Source organism: Falco naumanni, chromosome 19 (genome assembly GCF_017639655.2).
Source record: "Falco naumanni isolate bFalNau1 chromosome 19, bFalNau1.pat, whole genome shotgun sequence".
NCBI classification, from domain to species: domain Eukaryota; kingdom Metazoa; phylum Chordata; class Aves; order Falconiformes; family Falconidae; genus Falco; species Falco naumanni.
In genome coordinates, this window is record NC_054072.1 from 4,449,893 (window position 1) to 4,471,089 (window position 21,197).

Here is a 21,197-nt window from a genome sequence, read left to right on the forward strand (position 1 = left end):
CTCCCTCAGTAGATGGTGGTGCTGCACTGCTCATCCTGTCTGCTTTGCAGCTATTCAGAAAGTCATTTCCAGGCCTAGACATTGCATTCTCAGCTCGTGAAATATATTTAAAGGCTTCAACTTCTGCCCTAACGCACACCCAGGGAATTCCTCGGGAGGATGTACTCATCTCACGTTACTGGCAATAGTTTTCGGCCATGCGGAAGCCAGATAAATGGCCTCAGTGGCAGATCTACATGCCAGCAGAGAAAAGGTGAATATGTTTAGGATGCATTTTCTTTCTCCGCAGTAAATCTCTGTATCCTGAATGTACGATGGTATCAGTTTTGGTTTTAAAAAGAAATCACAGAGCCAAGCGTCAAAACTTTAAGAAAACAGGAATGACGGAAGAAAAGAGATCACACTGTAAATGGCATGCCATTGCCATTCATGCATGCGTTGCTCACCCATGCATGGCTATGATTTCCCATCCAGCTTTACTTAGGAGAAACCGGCCTTGTTAAGCCAAGAAATATCTCCTTGAGACAAAGCAGACAGCATAACGGTGTAGGGAAAGGCTGTGGACAGGCACCCCACCACCAGCATCCTTCTGCGGGAAGGAGGCAAAGGCAGAACTCAGCTGTGGAGGGACCACAACCTGTTGATACCCAGGGGAGAGGTGAGATTCCCTCACACCTCTCAGAAATCAGAGGTCAGATCAGTGCATTCTGGCCTTAAAAGTATTTACATCCACTATGAACGCTTATCGTCACACATAGTTTTGGAAATCCTGAAAAGCTGATCTACGTTGCGCACTAGGCAAAGGCAGCTTCTCAGCATCCTATGGACCAGCCCACAGCATGAGATGCAGTGACCTAAGTATTTCTCTTTTCCTTTTGAGGAAGATCTCTCTTTCAGTTTATTTGCCCTCTAATGCTAAAAACATTCAGCACATCAAGGAAAAACCTGCCTGGGAAGGGATGCTTTGGAGGCAGCTCCTTGTACCACATCCCACAGGTGAAGCAGCAACTCTGGTACTGCCTGCTGCGGGACTGTTGGATGTGCAGCTCCTTTCCCTCCCTTTGCAGGCTGCAAAGCGATGCAGGTGTCCCTGCAAAGCCTCCACACAGACCCTTTAGCAAACCCCCCAGCTGCTGCCTTTTCGGCTGTGTATCCTGCAGGAGCCTCTCCCACCCACCCAGCAAGCCCTTCCCCACTTGCTGGCTGATGCCCGGTGCACACGGCAGCAGCGACACTCACGCACCCAGCCCATGGACCCGCACCCACTGCCAACATTCACGGGCTTGACCCATTAAACACACACATACGGCCTGTGGTGATGTGCAAACACGTGCAGAGGGAGCAGGGAAGAGCAACTCGTGTGATATCCCTCTTTCATCAAATTGTGCTCCCTGAGTTCTGCAGTTAGCCAAAAATCCCTGGTGTGCTGCGGGTCTCGATGGTGAGATTTGCCTGGTTTTACTCCAGGATGTGTAACACGGAGCCGCGGTTGCAACAAGAGCAGCCATACAAAGGACAAGCAGCGCTGGGCAGCAAGAGAACGGCCATCAGTCACTGGAGATCAGCCCAAGACCTAGACTATTTACAAATGCATTTCTCAGGACCATTTAACGATGCCAGCCTTGGCCCCCAGTGATTAATCCATTCTCTGCCCCCCACAACCCCCACAGAAGGGAGGGCTGTGCAGTCCCTGGGCAGTGTGTTCGGTGTGCTCAGATCCAGGCAAGAGTTAAGGTGACTCTTAAGAGACAGATAAGCATTGATGAAAGCCTGGAAAGCGGGTGCCTCTGCTGCAGATAAACACTCCTGCCTCCCTCCTCCCAGTCCCCCTCAGCCCACCCCACCGTCCTGCTCTGACGCAGAAGGAGCTGCAGGGCTGAATGAAACTTGTTTGAGGTTCCAATTAAATCTCCATGGAAGAGGGACACTCATATCCTCTTCTGATAAAAGGTAATCATAAATCCTCCGGGAGCAGCAGCTGCACACCACACTACCTCCTGCAGCAGCAGCCGGCTCCTCGCACCAAAATGGGCTCCAGGGTAAGAGTTTGGTTTCCTCTGCTCCACACAACAGGTTTGCTTTGAGAAGGGGACAGGGTTTGTGGCTTGAGACGTGAGGGCTACATTAGTCTACATGTCTTTATTGTCTATGCTTCCTTACCCTTTCTCTCTCTTGTACTTGATATATATATATATATATCTTCTCTCGCATTAATTCTATTATTTGGTATTTACTAGCACTTGGAGGTACAGTGAGAAACCATCCCTGCTTCCCAACTTAGTGACCTGTGTGGCATTCATATTTGACGATAGAGGGTTTGAAGCATTTGGGGTTTTTTAATTAAAAATTGATAAATATCATTGCCTGGGATTTCAGGAAACCACAAGATTATTGGGAAGGGTGACCGTTTGGACTCAGCTCCATTCATTTTGCCACTTAGACTCTGAAGTGCCTAAGAGCTGTAAGAACGTAATTAGCTAATTGTTTGGTTGGTTTAGTGCAAATTTCTGATTGATATTTTCAGTGTGACCAAGCAAGCAATCTTCTCTCAGCTCCTCTGAAGCCCTGATCTTACATGACGTATGTTAGGCTTTTAAGTCCTGATTCTTGCCATGACATTTCAATTAGGTCAAATGAAAAGACATGCATGGTAAATGAATTTCCTTTGAGACTGAATTTAATCTCCAAAGAACAAACACGGAATAAAAGATGTAGAGATTACCATAGATAAGCTACCGGCTTGATCCGTGCTTTCAGTCTTCGGAAGAAGACTTAAACGATGCCTTGAAGCAGGTACAAGATGTCTCAGGAGAGTGGAAACGGGTTAGAGCGTACTCCATCTGCAACTTTAAATGCAAGCTCGATAAAACCACAGTCTTTGATAGCAAAGCTGGTGGTCCCAGCTCCTGGGGAACAGCACCCAGCTCTTGGAGGACACAGGCGCCAAGTGACCTCAAGATTTGTGTTCTCAAGGGAGAAGCCATGAGCTGCGGGAGGTTGTAACCCAGAACCTTTTCTTTAAAGGTGACAGGAGACCATCAGCCCTGAGGACCAGGAGCCAGCAGGACCCAGGCTGAGCTCCAGGCTCCCAGCCATGCCCCCGGCTGCCGAACGTGTGCCCTGGTGCTGGCTGGCAGCGGGCAGGGTGTCGCGGAGGCTGGTGCTGGTGGTGGTGTTTGTCGCGCTGCTGCTGGACAACATGCTGCTGACAGTCGTGGGTACGGCGGGGGGCTCTTGCTGTGCTTTGGGTGCCACCTCGGCGTGTTGGCTCCTCGGTCGCTCTCCAGTCAGTGCCGGCAGGGAAAGCTGTGGGGAGGGCTGGGTGCTGGGAGCTTCCAGGACACCGACACCTAGCCAGCACCACTCAGTTCAGCTGTGTGCTGAGCCAGAAAATGGAGTAAAATCACTAATTAATCCCTTCCCTGTTTGTTTTTTTTTTTTTTTTTTTTTTTTTTCCCCAGTACCGATTGTCCCCACCTTCCTTTATACAACAGAATATGAAGGCACCAACAGCTCTGTCGACTCAGCCCAGACTGAGCCGGCTCCTCCAGCCTCAAAGGCTTCTCTCTTCTCCTCCATGTTCTATTTTGACAACACCACGGTGACTGTCTCGGGCTCCACCAGCGCCGTGGAGCTGGTGAATGGGACAGAGAGCAGCCGCCCGCCACAGCCCCCCACCAGCAGCCCACCGCTGCCGAGCAGCTGCCTGGAAGGCGAGGAGTTCCTCGCCAAGGAAAATGTCCGTGTGGGGCTGCTGTTTGCCTCCAAGGCTCTCGTACAGCTGGTGGTCAACCCATCCGTGGGCCTTCTGACCAACAGGTAGGTCAGAGACCTGGGTTCGTGCCGGGATGGAGCCCTGCGGGGACAGGCAGCTCCTGCCTGCAAAGGCGATTGCCATCAGCTGAGCAGCAAAGGGCTGGGCTGCATGTGCGACCACTGCAACCACGGAGTGGCAGGAACCGGGGGGAGAACAGCAAGCGGGAGAATATATGCATCAAAATCAGCATAAATCTTACCTTTTCTAAAAGCTTACAAATGGCTTGCGTGTTCATATTACAACATAAGCTTCACTAATGCTCTCCACAGGTGCAGACATGCTATTTAATACCAATAACCACCAAACAAATGAAGACTCCCACCTCACTGCGGATATAATGTTGTTTTCAGATTTTCTGCCCCAGAGTTTTTCTTTGCCTTTGTCTCTAGCAGACCCGTGTGAGCTGTGCTGGGCTCATCTCTGCGTGGTCTGGGTGGGCAGATGAGTTGGTAAAACAGAGCCATGTCCCTGGGTGGGCTTTACAGTGTTATCTGGGGGCACTTAGACACTGGATGCTTCCTTGGGCACATCCACACATTCAGGAGATGCTTACCAGCCCCACAGAGGCGTGTGTGTTAAGACTGGGCAGCAAGACCAGATCCCAAGCTGAAATGAAGAACCCTCCCTGAGATGGTGCCTCTTTGTTCCCTTTCCAGGATAGGATACCACATCCCCATGTTCATTGGATTCATCATCATGTTCCTTTCCACAGTCAGTGAGTATTTCCCTTCCATCTGCCCTTCATGCACAGTGTCACAGGAGAAAATCCTTTGGTCTGTGCCTGCACTGCTGTCCCCATGCAGGAGAAAGGAGTGAGAGCAGAGCAACCGGTCTCAGAAAGTGGTGACAAGAAAGTACGAGTGGCCCTCTGCCCCTCCAGCACCCAAACTGGTGCAAGCTGAGGCTGCTCTAACCCTCTGCAGGGTTTTAACGCTCGGTCCATGGTTCTGCCTGATGCTGTCTCTCCCCTTCCTCCACAGTGTTTGCTTTCTCAGGCACCTACACCTTGTTGTTCATCGCCCGAGCCCTCCAAGGCGTTGGATCATCGTTCTCATCAGTTGCAGGTAAGTGTTTTCACTACACCTCAGTCCCTACGTCAGCTCCCCTTCTCCGGGTTCAATTACTGTCTCAGGAATGATGAGCAGCACAGACACACCAAGGGCCTTCCTCGGCTTCAAAGTCCTCCTCGCCATGCCTGCTGGGCTGGCACAGACAGCGCACCCACACAGCCCAGCGGCAAGCAGATAAATCCCCCCAAAAGCCCAGGCTGCTTTCAGAGAGGGCCACCACCACCATGGTACCAGCCAGCCTCATGTGGCTTCTGCTTTCTCTCTGCTCCCAGGCTTGGGCATGCTGGCCAGCGTGTACACAGATGACTCCGAGAGGGGCAACGCAATGGGGATCGCTCTTGGAGGCTTGGCCTTGGGTGTGCTGAGTAAGGAAACCTTCCTCCCAACGGAGTTTACAGCAACAGCATCTCCAGAGCTTTGCTGGCCATCACCTATGGCTTCCACCTGCCGGGCTGCACCCCTTCCCCGGCAGCATCCCATGGCACGGCCACCTGTCCTCCTCCCTCCTTCTGCTCACCCTCCGCAGCCACTGCCCACGGGACCCGACACCTTCCCACCACCTCCACCAAACACCCGCCGGGGGATTCAGAGGAAACCCCGCTGGCAGGAGCCGAGCGCTGCTGCCCGGGCGCTGGGGACGGTGGCACTGCTGCTGTGTGACGCAGCCCTTCCCTTGCAGTCGGGGCCCCTTTTGGGAGCGTGATGTACGAATTCGTGGGGAAAGCATCTCCCTTCCTGGTCCTGGCATTCCTCGCCCTCTTGGATGGAGGTGAGAAGCTAAACGGTTTAATCATACAAAAAAAAAAAGCAAAACAACCCCCCCAAAAAAAACCCCAAACCCACAACAAAAAAAACATGTAAAAAGATATAAATGTGGACATTTCGGGGAGAATCGCGCAGGGCTTGTGTGAGGGAAGAAGCACATTAATACAACATGGGTGATATGATCAGCACCGGTTATTCTGTTATTACTAAATCATATGTTTTCTACCACCAGATGACTGGCATAGCAATAGAGTAAGAATTAGTCCCTCATTACTTAATAAACCCCCTGATTGCTTTAATGGCTTGAATAGCACATTCAGTAAAGCTCTTTGAACTGCGAATTCTTTGTGAAAGGCACACTTGTCTGCAGCCTCTTCACCAGCCATGAAGGAATTAGGCTTTGCCAGCATAAATGGTGATCCTTGTTCTTTCTCTGATCGCTGCATTACAGATGCAGGCCACGAGAGCCTTCAGAGCGTAACCGCAAAGTTATAGACAGCAGAAACGTGCATTTTTAGTGGGAAGTATTAAGCTAATTAAATTATAGTCACAGTTACCATCTTTGCCTAGATGTAATGCAAGATATCTTTAATGAAGCGTGTAAGAGCTTTTGGAAAATGAAACGCAGGTCCCATCCATATGAAACTTTCTTTTTTAATCCTGTTCTTTTCCAGATCTAATTTCTGTCATGCTTTAGCTGTGGCTCCCCAGCAGGCAGCTGGCAGCCTGACGGAGAGCACTTGCACATTTGACTGCTTCGTGGCTTGACAAAACAATTCTAACGCAGCTCACTCCAGGGGGTTTGGCTGCTCCCTCTCACAGGAGGGAGCCCCCTCTGCCCCTGCCCGCTTGAACGATGTCCCCAGACAGTTTCTGCTCGCCCAGGGGTTCTGCTGATGAAAGGGGTCAGGCTGAAGGAAAAGCCAGAGGGAAATGCAGATCGAAGTGATGCTGTTGCCAGGAGGAAGCTAATGTCAGGTTTTTCTTCCCAGCTTTGCAGCTCTGCATACTGCAGCCCTCCAAGGTCTCCCCCGAGGTGAGTACAGATGCCTGCGCGCACGTGAGCCGGCGCCAGGCAGCGTGAATGAAGCAGGCAGGTGTTCCCCGAGGAGGAGGGCTGTGCAGGCACCCAGCCCAGGATGGGTGCGAAGGCACCCGTGGCTCTCAGCCACATAAACCCCCTTTGCCATCCCGCAGAGCACCAAAGGCACGCCAGTGTTCACCCTGCTGCGAGACCCCTACATCCTGGTGGCTGCAGGTAAGGGCGGACGTCAGCACGCACCCTGCTCCTCTTTGTGCAAACTGCGTCTTCTGATTGAAGAGATTCACTCATGCCTGCTTGAAACTGCAGCAAAAGGTGGCTAAACCGGAGCATTTCTCCCCTCTCTCCCTGTCAGGTGCCCTCTGCTTCTCCAACATGGGGGTGGCCATGCTGGAGCCCACCTTGCCCATCTGGATGATGCAAACCATGTGCTCCCCGAAATGGCAGCTAGGTAGGTGGTGCGCTTTGCAGCATCTACTCCCGAACAGCTGCTTGACACAGTTTAGCTAGAACCGGTCCTGCTTCGGCCCTGCAAGGTGGATTGAATAATCTCTTAGATCATTCTAGAAAAGAAGAAAACATATGCCCTCACCCGCACAGAGCAAGTGATCCCAGGCTGCGTGTTGCTCCAATTTCAGCTGGAAATGTCCTTAGTGGTAGCTATACAATGTGCTTTTCTCTATTACTGAAAAAATTGTATAGAATCAGGCTCCCCACAAGAGCAGTAACAGTGGAAGAAAGGCTGTTTCGTGCACAGGAAGCCTGTCGAATCCCGTCTTCTGCAGGGCAGATAATGGTATCGTGCTGGGCTGAAATCGTGGCAGCCAGATGGGTTTTGCAGAGGCAGCTCTGAGTAAAACAAGGCCATTTACAGAGTCCCAGGCAGGACAGGATGATACGTGCTAATTACCAGCTGCCTAGAAAATGTGATGTGGAGATAACATTGTCTGTGTTTGCTACAAAAATAAAAACGAATCGTTATAAACCCCAACTGGCTGTGGAATGACCCGAGGGGTGCCCCAGGCTACACTCAGATCCCAAATTGAATTGCAGCCCAGGAGCAGGAGGGCTGAGAGCTCCTAATTGAGTTATCCTCTGGTCAGGCAGGAGCATCCATCCCGATAAGAGCCTACGATGCTTCTCAGGAGCAAGCGATTGAGCAAGGATGGACAAGGGTAAAGCAGCATCCCAAGGATTCTGGCAGTGAGGAGAAGGGACAGCATAGCTGCCTGGTAACCACAAATGTCACAGGCTGAGAAAAGCTCTCCGGGCTGTCCCCGTCACCACTGAACTCAAGGGGAAGCTTTGAGGTGACTTAGCAGTACCCAGAGGTCGGCAGATATCAAAGAAAATCCCAAATATACACTAGGTTTTCAGGTACCTGAGATTTGAGAGTGATTTGGATTTAGACACAGTCCAACCACAAGCCACCTGTCTCACAAGCCGTTATGAACGTAAGGGGCTTCTTTATTTGTATGCTTCAGTTAGCCCACTGAAAAAAAAAAACCCAACAAAAAAACTTGGACTACATCTGCAGGATTAACCATGTTCTGTAGTTGTTAGTGAGAGGAAAGAAAATTAACCATAGGTGTGTTTCAATAAGGAAGTTGTCTTATTGAAACGGAGCTGATCAGTTTTATTTATAGTCAGTGGGAGAGCATATTAAAAATAAACAACTGGTAAATCAACAAGCAGTGCAAATATTTAATTTTGTCTACATAATGACCCCCACGGCCTTTGACTTAAACAGTTATTTTACCCCTCTTTATTTAGTAAATGAAAAGCAGAAGGCAAGGGTAGAAAGGTGGAAGAGGAAGAAACTATGACGGGAAAGAAGGACGAGCTCATTGAAGTGGGGACAAAAATGTTCTGCATTTAGCTTCTGTCACACAGACCTTGTGGGTGAATCACTGCACCACTGCGTGTCTCCCTGCATCAAAAGCAAACATTTTCCACGCTTCCCTCTGTTTTCACAGAGGGACCCCTGCCCCCTCCCCCCCTTCTACAGGGCACGGAGCAGCGGGGCAGCCAGCGCAGCTGTGACATGGAGCAATGGGAGTGGGGGACACAGAGAAACAACCAGTGCACAGCTGGGCACCCACAGAGTGGGCGCGGGACGTTACCTTGTCTTGCCTGGCTCGTGATATTCTCCAAACGAGAGAGGCAGTTAGTGAACATTTTTGCAAATCCCCTATATTTGCTCAGGGATTACACAATATTTATTTAATTATTTTTAAATTTTTTTAATTTTTTTTATTCTTTCTCTCCCCTTCTCTCTCAGGGATGGCATTTCTCCCTGCCAGCATATCCTACCTCATCGGCACCAACCTGTTTGGGATTCTGGCTAACAAAATGGGCCGGTAAGTGGAATATAAGAGATTTCAGTGCAACCCAGCCCAGTCCTGTGCTTTCAGCATGAATGACACTCGTGGTGTTGTGCACACTGAGGACATCTGCCCTCTCCTAACCGCGGCCTCGTTGCAGGTGGTTGTGCTCCCTGATTGGCATGGCTGTGGTGGGGATTAGTCTCCTTTGTGTAAGTAGCGCAAGACAATTCTGAGACCTTTCTGTAGAAGAATCAGCAGGGGCAGTGGGCGACAGTACGGCGATGGGGTTACGTGCCTGGCAGACAGCAGATGACAGACAGTTCAGTGGTTGCACGCGCGTTTCAGATTCACAGCTATATTACACCTTCACACCTCATCCAGCTCTTCTGGCCTCACTCACATATCTTCTCTCTCTCCTCTCAAAGGTACCTCTGGCCAAAAATATTTATGGGCTGATTGGCCCAAACGGTGGGCTTGGCTTTGCCATAGGTAAGCTGTTGGTGGTCAGGGTCTGCAGCACAGCTCAAACGCAGCTCTCGCCACCGCCCTCAGACAAGGCAAGGACTGATCGGGTCCTTCTTGCTCTCGGCAGGAATGGTGGACTCCTCAATGATGCCCATCATGGGTTACCTTGTGGATCTTCGCCACACCTCCGTCTACGGCAATGTCTATGCCATAGCTGATGTCGCCTTCTGCATGGGCTTTGCGATTGGTATGGAGGAACTCATGGGATGATGTACTCAGTGTGTATCTCCATAAGTTTATCACTCCCTTTCCTCCACCCAGCGTCCACTGCAAGCAACTGGCAGGGAGTCTGCAACCCAGTCACCGTAGATTCACAGACCCCCTCCAAACTGGAAAGGCACCTTTTGCTCTCTCTTATCTTAGCCTTCTTTAACTTTTAAATTTGCAGGTCCATCCACCGGCGGTGCAATTGTACGAGCTATTGGGTTTCCCTGGCTGATGGTCATCATTGGAGTTATCAATATCACTTACGCTCCTCTCTGTTGGTACTTGCGCAACCCTCCCGCTAAAGAGGAGAAGATTGTGAGTTTAAGTAGTCTTTATTCCCTTAAAGTATAGGGGATTGATAATCCAGAGATTTTGGGGGAGACAATAAACTTGCCAGGGTTTGTGCCTTCCCTTTTGGGCTCTACTCTGCCCTCAGAAAAGGGCCGAAAAACTCAAGACAATAAAACCAGAAACATTTAGAGCTACGATCCTCCCCTTAACTCACAGCTTGTATTCCTTGGGTGAAAGTTCTTGGCTACTTTGGCTTTCTCTGAAGTGCTAATACTCCTGATAACTGTTCAAATTAATCACCGTTTTTACTAAAGCATGACTTCTTCTCTCCTTTACCCAGGCAATCCTAAGCCAGGAATGCCCCATGCAAACCAAAAGCTACACCACTCAGAAAACCCTGCGCGACTTCCCTCTCACAGATGACAGCGATGTGGAGGCAGAAAATGCGGAATAGCAAGTACAAGGATGCACACCCTGTTTTGAAGCTACTATTATATTTACAGAACGTGGATGTATTAGCACCCAAGAATAACCGAGCCTCCCCCAAGACTTGCGGACACAGGATGGACACAGGCTGTCTCGTTGACCTGTTCCCTCGGCCATGCAATCCACAGCAGGGAGCAGAGAGCCAGGATCTGGAGGTTCTATCCATTAGTTAAGCCACTCGTTTGCTGTGTGACTTCTAGGCAAGTTACCCAAACTCACCACATCTCACCTGTAAAAATAAGTTACAAAGATGAGGAGAATCGTACCAGCCTGTCCCAGAGACCAGTATCATCCCAGGCACAGCCTACCCATGCAGTAAGGGATAATATCTACATCTCTCCCACATGAGTCCAGTGGCATTTGTTAATAACTTTAAAGCACTTAATGTTCTTGAAAAAAAAGCACTGGAAAAAAAGCCGAAAATTAAATCAATGCTATCAGCTTTGGGAGATTTCTTTCTCCAGAATTCTACTAGAATTGCCAGCATGAAACCTTTCTGTAACAACAAAGCGCTATCCATCTGTGTCACTGCCAGTCCGTCAATAAAGATGTCACTGTGCTGCTAATGTGTTCCACGCTCTGCTGAAGACAGTTAAAAAAAATTGTTTATTGCCATCTCAGTATAGCTTTATGTGTTGCGCTGTTTATGTGCTACTTATAGCTGCCTGTGTGTCCTTACCAACAGCTATTAAATCCATTTATTTGAAGAACTCTAAGAAATTCAGGTAGAAATAAGGCTGAAAGCAGCTTCAGACTCTTAAACATAGACTCAGACAACAAAGCTAGTTAGATCGCCTGTGATTACAAGTGAGTAATACAGCATTTTTTAAAATCCCTGCCTCTCAGCTGAGATGAGGTAACGGGCTGTATTTGTGATCCTAACCCATCACAATGAGAAGTACAATAGATTTAATCGCCCCTTTGCAATTTCCCAGCCACAAGTTTAGAAAGAGAGCAGCTGCACTGTTAACAATAATTATTGAGCATAATGGTCTGTAAAGTTACAATTAAGTAAGAGAGAGTGAAGTAATAGAGGTACCAAATTCATTTTATAAGTATCAGAGAAATTCCCGTGATCTCATTTTTTCCAGTGAAACCTCAAACTTACAGCTTCTCTGGTTCCACTGTTGGCAGTTTATATAAAACTCATTTCTGTCTTCAATGAGCAGTTGTATAATGCACAGCCATTTCACTTGCCAGAAAGAACAGATGAATCACTGCTCGGGAGCCTGAGCGGCACAATGCAGATGCACTTGCCAGCAGGGAAACAGGAGGATAATAACAATTCATCAAGATTTGGTACCTTATGACTCATTATCAAAGGTCATAAATGGCTATTGTCAGGCAATCCCACATCCACAGCGGGCCCATTGCCCCTTGCTTTGCACATAGAAGATGAAATTATATTTCTTAGGCTGACTGGAAATGACTAACGCTAAGCTTGCTCTCAAAAAAAACGGTTATTTTTATCTTCCACCTGTTCCCCTGCTTTGCCAAGAATAAAAGGAAAAACATGTTTGCTTTCTGTGACGGAAAGCAAAAAAGTACGCCGTTCCATTTGGGGTTCTATCGACACCTCCACAGCGCACCTCCCAGTTAAATATTTAATCCTGTCTGATCTCTGTGCGTTGCTCTGGAAACTCGCTCCCTCTGATTCTGCCAGGTGGGCTCCCCGCCAGCCAGCCCCCCCCAGACTCCCCCAGTCCGCCCCCCCCCCCCCAAGCCCCCCCAGCCCCGCTGCAACAGGCCACCCTCCTGCCTCCGGCCTTGGCAGCTCTGGCTTTTTAATTCATCAATTTAGCGGCGGTGCCACAGCATTGGAGTTTCTCTGTTCTGAGTCATTAGGTCGTAATCCCTGCATCAAACCACCTCTTTTTTTTACTCGCCCTGCTGAAAAAAAGAAAAAGCATTGAATTCTCAAGGCGTTAGCAGTGATATGCACAGGCCTTGCTGGCTCTGCGGCGGGGGGACACCAGTCAGGGGGGCTGTAGCTGTGAAGTTTTGCCCCCTCGGGCCCAGGTCGCCGATAAACGTTTCCCTCACGGCTCTGCAGCGGGAAACGGCAGCGCGGGGCGCTGGCAGAACCCCCGTCGCATCTCTGCCGGGAGCGGGGAGGAGGAACGACAGGGCAGACGGGCCTGAGGCCGGCCCCCCCCCGCCCCCTCAAGCACGACAGGCCCCGACCAGGCCCCGGAGGGGGGAGGGGGCTTCCTGCTGACAACGCGCTGCACAGGGCCCGTCCCGCGGCTGCGCATCCACTCGGGCTCCGGCGCCACCGGCGCCCCCGTCCCGCCCCCCGCCGCGGACGGCGCTGCGGCCCTGCCCGGAAACAGCCGCGGCGTCGCCATGACAGCGTGGCCCCGCCCTTCCCCGCCGCTCTCGCGAGAGCTGGCGGAGCCCCGCTCTTCCGGCCCGGCGGCAGCACCATGCACTCGGACGACGTGAGTCCGCCGGTTCACCCGTTCCCGCCGCCCCGCAGCCAATCAGCGCCCGCCTCATCGCACCCACCACGTGGCCGGGGGTCCCAGCCCCGGCTGGGGGGGGGGGGGGGTCGGGGGTCCCGGGCCGGGTGGCGCGGGTCAGAGTGTCCCATTCCCGGGCCGCGGCTGGAATGAGGGGTCGGAGCGTCCCGTCCCCGCGCCGGGGTTGGAGGGGGTCGGGGGTCCCGGGCCGCGGCTGGAAGGGGGGGGGGGGGGTCGGGGTGTCCCGTCCCCGCGCCGGGGTTGGAGGGGAGGTGGTCGGGTGTCTCAGGCTGGGGTTACAGGGGGATTGCGGGTCCTATCCCTGGGCTGGGGGGGTCGGGGTATCCTGTTCCCGGGCCGGGAGTAGGAGGGAGTCGGTGTCCCATCCCCAGGCCGCTGTCGGGGGTCCCGTCCCCGGGCCAGGGGGCTGCGACCAGCATCGTGGCAGCAGCAGCTGTGCTGTCCCTGTGCCTCTGCCCGGGCTGCAGGGAGGGGGCAGCAGTCTTTGTGGGGTCGTGTGTCAACCCCTATGCCCCCCCCCCCCCCCACCGTTAAATCCTCCCCGGGGGTGCACAGGGTGCTGGGTGAGGGGTGGCAGCGTGTGTCACCCGCTGTTTGTCCTCGCAGGTTGTCTGGGACACGCTGGGGAACAGGCAGTTCTGCTCCTACAAGATAACGTGAGTTTTTGAGGGGATAGGGTCGTGCTCCCCCAGCTGAGGGGGGGGGGGGGGTGTCAGCAGGGACAAAGCTGGGTGTCCCTGGGGCCCCAGTGTGTTCCCCTCATCCCTGTGCCGCCCCCACCACCACCAGAGGATGGGGTGGGTGGCTGCAAGGAGCGGGGCATGCAGTGGGGTGCTCCCACCCATCCCCTCCCACCTCACCTCTCTCCTTTCCAGGACAAAGACCCAGAACTTTTGCCGCAATGAGTACAACCTGACCGGTCTGTGCAACCGTTCCTCCTGCCCACTGGCGAACAGCCAGTATGCGACCATCAGGGAGGAGAAAGGTGGGGGTCCAGCAGCAGCAATGAACAACCCCTTGGGTGGGGAGGGGGTAAATACCGCCTGCCAGAGAGCACTCCAGCTCCAAGCACTCTCCTGCTGTCAGCGACATGCTCAGTCTCTCTCCTGGGATCACGTTTTGCTTTACTCCAGGTCGCTGTTACCTGTACATGAAGACGATAGAGCGGGCAGCTTTTCCTCGTCGACTCTGGGAGCGGGTGAGTTAATGAGGGCAGGTTCCTGGCCCAGTACAGCAGAGGGCAGTGAGCGATGGGACTCCTCCCAAGAGCAGATACATCCCTGCTTTGTTGCTGCTCTGTAGCTCAACCTTTTCCCTTTCCGCCACCCCAGGTCCTGCTAAGCAAGAACTATGAGAAAGCACTGGAAGAGATAGACGAGAACCTCATCTACTGGCCCCGCTTCATCCGACACAAATGCAAGCAGCGATTTACTAAGATCACGCAGTACCTCATCCGCATCCGGAAGCTGACGCTCAAGCGACAGTGAGTGACACTAAGAGCAGCCACAGTTTGGCTTGTTGAGCCGCTGCCACCGGCCCTGTGCAGAGCGTTAGCGCATTTAGCTGTTTTCCTGAGGTTCTGGCAGGCTTGTAAATGAACCTGGCTTAAGAGGGATTTAACTGCAGTCTAGTCCCAAGTATATAAAAAGCACGTAAACTAGTTGTAGCCACAGTTCTAATGATATAACTGCTGGTTGTTGCCCTGAACGAGCGTTTGCTCATCAGCTACACAAGAGGCTGACGGAGTTGCTAACTAGCGCTTGTTGTTCCCTGCAGGAGGAAACTTGTTCCTTTACGCAGAAAGATTGAAAGGCGAGAGAAGAGAAGAGAGGTAATGCTGCTCTTTCATGTGATCTCCTGTCTATCGCTTCTGTTCCACTTGTCTTTCAAACAACTGATACAGCTCCTCTTTGCTCCATCAGGAGAAAGCCCTGATTGCTGCTCAGCTGGATAACGCCATTGAGAAGGAACTACTGGAAAGACTGAAACAGGATACCGTAAGGATCACTGCCTTCCAAGCACAGCAGTAAAACTGCTCCTGCTGCCCTCTGTCCTGGTTCTCCAGGGAGGGATGGAGCCTTGGTATGAAAGAGAAGCACCAGCCACATAGGAGGGGTAGGGGATGACTGGCCCCCCCTGCTTCTTGGGTGAATTTATAACGGGCTGGAGGACTTGTTTCCCCACAACGCAGAACCCCTTGTTTTCTGTACGGGTTGCATACTTCAGAATTAGGGAAGGTGCTGAACCCCAGGTTTACGCTAGTTTGAAACTGCCTCTGTGCAAGCCACAGGCTTCAGGCGACCCTACTGCCAACGGCTGCCCTCCTCCTGTGATTTACAGAAAATCCACATTTTCCTTTTCAGTACGGAGACATTTACAACTTCCCCATTCACGCCTTTGACAAAGCTCTACAACAGCAAGATGCAGAAAGCGAGAGCGAGTCCGATGCAGAGAAGGAAGAAGATGATGACGAGGTAATGCTTTCAGCCACAGCACCACAGTTCATCCTTCCCTGACCTGGGGCAGCACCTCTGATTCACCTACAGGCTGGGCACTGTAGCGTGAATGGCAGGGTGGGAAGAGACTAGGAGAGGTGAACTCTGAAAAAGCATGTGTGTGCAAGCGGTGGCCTTGATTGCTCTGCTGTTGCAAGTCACGACACTGCATTGTGCTCACTGTGCACGTACTAGCTTTTGACTATTTCTTGCAGGACATGGATAAAAGAGAGTTTGTGGAAGCAGATGACAGTGACCTCAGTGACTTTGAGGTAGGTGAAGCACCAGATATAAACTGTTAGGCTGTTTGAAAGTGACCTCCAGCCTCTCGCTGTCTCTGGTGATGGGCTAAGAGCCAGCAAAATCAGATTTGTGGTACACACGGATACAGTCAGACTGCACTGTATCCACTACGGCCCAGCTCCTCTGACTAGACAACTGGGAGCCAGGAATTATAACCCGGAATCTGATATATGAGGTAATTTTGCAGAAAGAGGTTTAGTTACACACCGTGCTTTGACATCACTCCTTTCTCCCTCAGGACATGGATAAGTTGGACACAAGTAGTGAAGAGGAGCAGGAAGTAGAGAAGAAAGCCTCTCACTCCAAATCTAAAGGGAAAACCCCCCTGAAAGGACCAGCCAGAAGAAAACGTCCCTATATTGAAATAGAATACGAAGAAGAAACAGAGCCAGCCACTAAAACAAAAGCAGCCTGACTCCTTCCTGAACCCACATTTTGTACTGAATGACAGGATTCCAGATCTGCCATGAGAACTCCTTCCAGCTTTTGCCACTCTGTGCAGGACCCTCAATATATTACTCCTTTTTTCATAGTCTAGACTCATAATTTTCTTTAAGAGAAGGGTTTCTGTCCCTATCCCAGGGAACTACAGCAGGTTTGTACAACTCCTGCATGAAGTGCAGTTTTAAGCAAGAAGACTCCCCACCTTTTCTACAGTCACCCAAGGCTCAGCTTGGGCCGTGCTCCGGGAAGGAACCTGGTCTGCAGGGTGCTGCTGCTTTGTTCTGAAGCTGGAGAAGCGCACATGCAGCTAGGCAAGCACACAAGTGTATCTTGTTTGGGGGAGGTACAGGGCTAACAGGAGTGGGATGAGAAAGACAGTAACTAAATAAATAAAAATAATTTACTGTACAAAAAGCAGGCTGTGCATTGATCAGCCACGCCTCATGTGTTCTCTTGCACTTTTCTGATGCATTCCCGTACGCGGTTCTCCTCACAGCTGCTGTAGACACCTGCCAGCAGAACCTGAAACAAGAAAAGCATCAGTTTCCAGTGCCTTGGCACGCTCAGGTTTATGGTGTTATCAACCCTCCCCCAGCTATCTGTTCAAAGAGAATTACACAAAGCATACATAGACGGCTGTCGACGCATCAAGAGCTAATGTTGAGGTGGGTGGGAACTGATGCTTTGAAAATACCGTTGGATTGAGGAAACAAGTGGGCTCTTGCATGCACCATTCTGCTCCTTTAAGGGGGAAAGGGTCAGAGATGAAGCAGTGCTGGGTCCCTGGCTCACCTTCACTTGCCCTTCAGAGCAGCGATCCAGCAGGATGAGGCATTCAGTGGCCCCTTGGAGCAAGGCAGCCTTTACTGGCTCCGGTGTTGAACTCTGGTCAGTGTGTACGTCCCAGATCATCTTCAGCAGGGCTTTGAGGAGCACAGGCAGTCTGCACGGCATTCTGCAAAGGGAAGCAGCAGCTGCACCTTACTGTAAGTCCTTTTCACAAGCCACTGGAAAGCACAGCCTTGCTTAGCAGTTCCCAGACACTTCAGGCAGGAGTTGCTAGTTGCTGTTTACATGTGGAGCAGGGTTGTAGCCAGCCTAAGATGAATAACTGCTTCAGCGCTGGGGCTGAAGAAGGTGCCTCATTCAGCACACCCGCCAGAGGGAAGACACAGGCCCTGAAGGCAGGGGGAACCCTGGGGTGGTGTATTGGGGCTGCCTGTCTTCGGGCAGCCTAATTCACAGCACTCTGAGCCACCAGGCAGAGAGCACAGACGTAGTTTTTAGCCAAGCTGATGCTTCTAGAACAGGCAGAAATCATCTCAAAATGAGGCCCCAGCTTATTTTTTGGGCCAGTTTTTTTAGCCAGGCAGTAATGCCAGCAATTCCTCCCTGTGACAGATTCTTCCTTAATATATTGGGGCCTTTTCCTCAAGCAACAACGACATTGGCTCTGAAAGAGCGGTAGCATTCAGGATATGCGTTCTCCAGTGGCTTTCACCCCCAGACAGGTACCTGGGCCAAGCGTGCTCTATGGTGCACTGCAGTGTCTCCAGTATTCCCAGTCGGGCTTCTTCCTCAGGGCCATCACAGACTTCCAGATACCCCAAGATAACTCGCTCCAGCCTCTTCAGGTGCCGTGCTATCAGGATGTCAAGTCTGCCAACACAAAGAAACACACACTGAAAAGGGAGATACCTACCAAGGCCAGAGCAAGTCCCTGTAGGTCTGCGGTTACCGCTCTCACCTCCTCACAAAGGCAGGCAGGGCCCTGGCATACACCCGCCGCAGCGCAAGGCGATGCTCTGCCTCCATGTGGGTCAGAACCAGCTGCAGCACCTCATCGTAGAGCGCAGTTGGTCTGGCCTGCTTCTGCTGCCGCTGGGCTCTCTCCAGGATTGGCAGCAAATCCAGCAGGCACAGCAGTACTGCCTGGTTCGGTGAGAGACAGTACATCTGGACAATCCTGCATATGTTCTCTACAAAACACCAGTAACTTCCAGACCCACTGACCACCCACAGCTGCTGCAGTTCACCCAACAGACCCGACTATTTCTACTACCTGTTACTGGCCCTCCTCAGCAAGGCTGCCACTTGGGAGGGGACAGGAGGCAAGAGGTTTGCCCTCTACTTGGGTATTTTCCTGAAATCCACTGAGTTACTTTGTCTCTTGGCCACAGACATCGGTTCCTAACAGCCTGACTGGACTGCCTGTCAGGAAACAGGTTCTGCCTCCCAATGCCTTAAGCTGGTTATCCCTCACAGGGCTGATACACAATACACAAGGCAGATTCAAACAAATTTCTACTGTCCTACCTGGATGAGAGGGGCCTCTCGTGAGTAGAGGTGGTTGTAAAGGGCATGGTACACAACCTGAGCCCTGTTGAACTGGCACAGATCGGCACCTGGCTGCAACAACACAGAACAGAACATCAGTTCTGCGCATCACATTCAGCACCTGCTTAACCTAATAAAAGAGAAGGGCCTTCACAAACCCTCACACATACTGCACCTCAGGAGCACTGCTTACAAGCAAGTGGGAGCAGGTACCATACTGTAATAACTGCAGGTTAAACCCTGCCATGCGCAGGAGCAGCCACTTTCTTCCACCTCCTCAGCTGCTGTTTTGCAGTTCCATTGGCATTACTTTTAATACCCTGCCCTGAAAACTGGCCATCAGGCCAATATGTGAATCAGCTGAGTTAACAAATTGTTTTGCCACCTTTTGGCTGTGTTAACAGATGTAAGAATTACCCATACTTAAACAGACAGGGACAGTATGGGGGATGGAGTGGAATTGCTAGGTGAACAGCAGAACCAGGAAAAGAAGTCAGGAACCTTAACAGGTGTCCAGCACCTAGAAAGGGATCTAATTTCTCAAATCCTTACCACGTTAAGAATGATATGATGCAGGCAGCGCACACCAAGGATTTTATTCTCCTCCCGGTAGTCGTCTGAGATGAGCAGTGACGGTGGGAGGACACACTCCAGGTAACGGCTAAGCCAGGGCCGGGTGACATGAGGCAATGTCCAGGAGAACACAAACTTTGTGGCAGGGTTACACTTCCAAGTGTCTCTGGAAATACAAACAAACTCAGTGAACACTAGAACTAACAAATGCTCATTTCCTAAGCATTTGTGCCTCTCAGCTGACAGTAAGAGCTGACCAATTCTGCCCCCAAACACCTTCCACTAGTGGGTAGTTGTGAAGCTCTTGGGCATGACAAGACACTCGATGATAAATATGGGGCAGAGTTCAAGAATTTCGCAAAAGCTTCCAGTATTTCCTACACAGAGACCAGCCAAACACATCACTGCCCTCCTCTTTCTACTTACTTGGTCAACTCCTGTTTCAGAAGCCCCATCACTGCTGCAAATCTTCCTTCCTCATCTTCATTCTTTCCGCGAAGGAATTCTGCCACCGACTCGCAGCCTGTGGCTTGAACCAGCAACACCAGCAGCTTCTGTGCTGCTGACCGAGACCTCACATTTGTCCAGGGCCTCTCCACGACATGTGTTGCAGCAAAGATGTAGATGGGTCCCACTACACGGCGTAGGATTGGGCCCACCGTGGGGACACCCAGAGCCTCCTGGGTCTTGGCAGCTTCCAGCTTCACAAGGAGGTGTACAAACACTGCGCCCACGTCTGCCGCTCTCTCAGCCGCAGCTGTGTACGCGCTGTCCTTACTGGGGAGATCTGCAGCCTCTTGCTCCTGCTTTGGGGGTGCTGCGTAGCCACTGAGCGCAGCCACCAGCTCGCCCAGCGTGGCAGGGCTCACACCTGCCAGCAGCCACTGGCAGTCGGCAGCCTCGACAAGCGCCCCCAGGTCTCTGACCACGCTGGCCCTGTGGGCCCCGCCGGGCCCCTCGGAGCAGAGCAGCCCGATCTGGAGCAGGACCTGCTCGGCCGGAGGGACAGCGGGGGGCGGCTGCGCCCCATCCCGCGGCCCCTCCAGCCTCAGGGCTCGCAGCAAGCCGCTGAGCTCCATAGCCCGACCCACCCCAAAGCACCTTCTCCCTCGCTTTTAAAGCCCCTTTAAACACACTCCCCCGTACGGCCGGTGGGCAGCAGCGCTCTGCGGGGAGAGAAACCCCCAGCACGGCGCCAGGCCCGTCCGAGCACAGAGCTACTGCCTTCCCCAACAGGCGCCGCAAACTGCGGCAGTCTGGTCGCAAAATGCCATCCTTGCCGTAAAGGTGGTGGCTGGGGGGCGTGGAAATATATGAATACATTAGCATGAATAATGAGGCCCCGAAGTGCGGGGAAGCGCGGCTGTGCGGCCTCAGAAGGGCAGTAAAGGGACCGTAAGCGCGAGAATGATTGGGGCAGAAGGGCGCGCAGCCGCGGGCGCGGGGCCATCGGGCGGGGGTCCCTCACCCTGGGCTGAGGGGCAGTGGCGCGGCAGCGGGATCAGGCCCGAGGAGTGCATTCGCTCGATCCTTCCGGTTCATAGCGAATGATGAATGGGAGTGGCACGCGGCTGCGTGACGTGTGCGCCCTGCGTTACGACGTGGCACAGTCCCTTCTGAGCGCCGGTGGGGTCCGGGGGGGGGGCGCTGGCACCGGGCTGTGACCGCCCGGGTAGCCCTGGCATCGGGGGGAGGGCGGAGCAGCGGGCCGGCGGCTCCGAGGCGCTTCGGGTAGTTTTGGTCCCGGCGGGTTCTTTTTCAGGGCCGTTTGGCGCCAATTCGGTAACGCGCCTTCCCGCAGCAGCGGCCATTTTGGGGCTGTTACAGGCCTGTGAGCTACTTTCCCTGGGCTGCTGCGGGGCTTCTTTTGGGGCTATTTGACACCTTTTCCGCTATCTCTGTGCTCGCCGGGCCCGTTTTGGGGCTCTTGCACTTTTCCAGTAATTCCCAGGCATTTCGGCGCTATTTCACACCTTATTGTTAATACCCCGGCCCATTTCACAGCTCTTTGGTAAATCCCCACAGCGTTTGT

The 21,197-nt window shown here is 52.2% G+C and overlaps 3 protein-coding genes and 1 non-coding gene across 7 annotated transcripts; 3 read left to right on the forward strand and 1 right to left on the reverse strand.

Moving 5' to 3' along the window:
- Positions 1-1,902: 1,902 nt before the first annotated feature.
- On the forward strand, positions 1,903-12,199 carry SLC18A1 (solute carrier family 18 member A1). 4 transcript variants are annotated; one of them, XM_040617994.1, is made up of 16 exons: positions 1,909-2,039; positions 3,025-3,218; positions 3,462-3,819; positions 4,474-4,532; positions 4,798-4,881; positions 5,160-5,252; positions 5,567-5,656; positions 6,645-6,688; positions 6,850-6,910; positions 7,050-7,145; positions 8,976-9,054; positions 9,179-9,230; positions 9,447-9,510; positions 9,614-9,733; positions 9,935-10,068; positions 10,385-12,199. In XM_040617994.1, exons 2-16 carry the CDS (start codon positions 3,095-3,097, stop codon positions 10,496-10,498), a joined length of 1,572 nt encoding a protein of 523 aa, XP_040473928.1. In that variant the 5' UTR covers positions 1,909-2,039; positions 3,025-3,094; the 3' UTR covers positions 10,499-12,199. The 4 variants fall into 4 exon arrangements, 3 of the variants coding, with proteins under 3 accessions (XP_040473930.1, XP_040473928.1, XP_040473929.1); XM_040617996.1 differs by lacking the exon at positions 10,385-12,199 and having other exon boundaries at positions 1,904-2,039; positions 9,614-9,764; positions 9,935-10,046; XM_040617995.1 differs by lacking the exon at positions 1,909-2,039 and having other exon boundaries at positions 2,389-3,218.
- Positions 12,200-12,877: 678 nt separating this feature from the next.
- Positions 12,878-16,688, forward strand: MAK16 (MAK16 homolog). The gene is made up of 10 exons (XM_040618141.1): positions 12,878-12,971; positions 13,620-13,669; positions 13,889-13,998; positions 14,147-14,211; positions 14,345-14,496; positions 14,790-14,844; positions 14,936-15,010; positions 15,377-15,487; positions 15,724-15,780; positions 16,050-16,688. The coding sequence occupies exons 1-10, from the start codon at positions 12,957-12,959 to the stop codon at positions 16,224-16,226; spliced, it is 867 nt and encodes a 288-aa protein (XP_040474075.1). The 5' UTR covers positions 12,878-12,956; the 3' UTR covers positions 16,227-16,688.
- On the reverse strand, positions 16,638-20,424 carry TTI2 (TELO2 interacting protein 2). The gene is made up of 7 exons (XM_040618140.1): positions 19,592-20,424; positions 19,145-19,331; positions 18,572-18,664; positions 18,003-18,187; positions 17,771-17,914; positions 17,048-17,210; positions 16,638-16,777 (listed from the first exon to the last, which is right to left on the reverse strand). The coding sequence occupies exons 1-7, from the start codon at positions 20,242-20,244 to the stop codon at positions 16,697-16,699; spliced, it is 1,506 nt and encodes a 501-aa protein (XP_040474074.1). The 5' UTR covers positions 20,245-20,424; the 3' UTR covers positions 16,638-16,696.
- Positions 20,425-20,692: 268 nt separating this feature from the next.
- On the forward strand, positions 20,693-20,787 carry LOC121099441. The gene has a single exon (XR_005831471.1). It is a non-coding gene; the product is annotated as a small nucleolar RNA U13 (small nucleolar RNA).
- Positions 20,788-21,197: the final 410 nt, after the last annotated feature.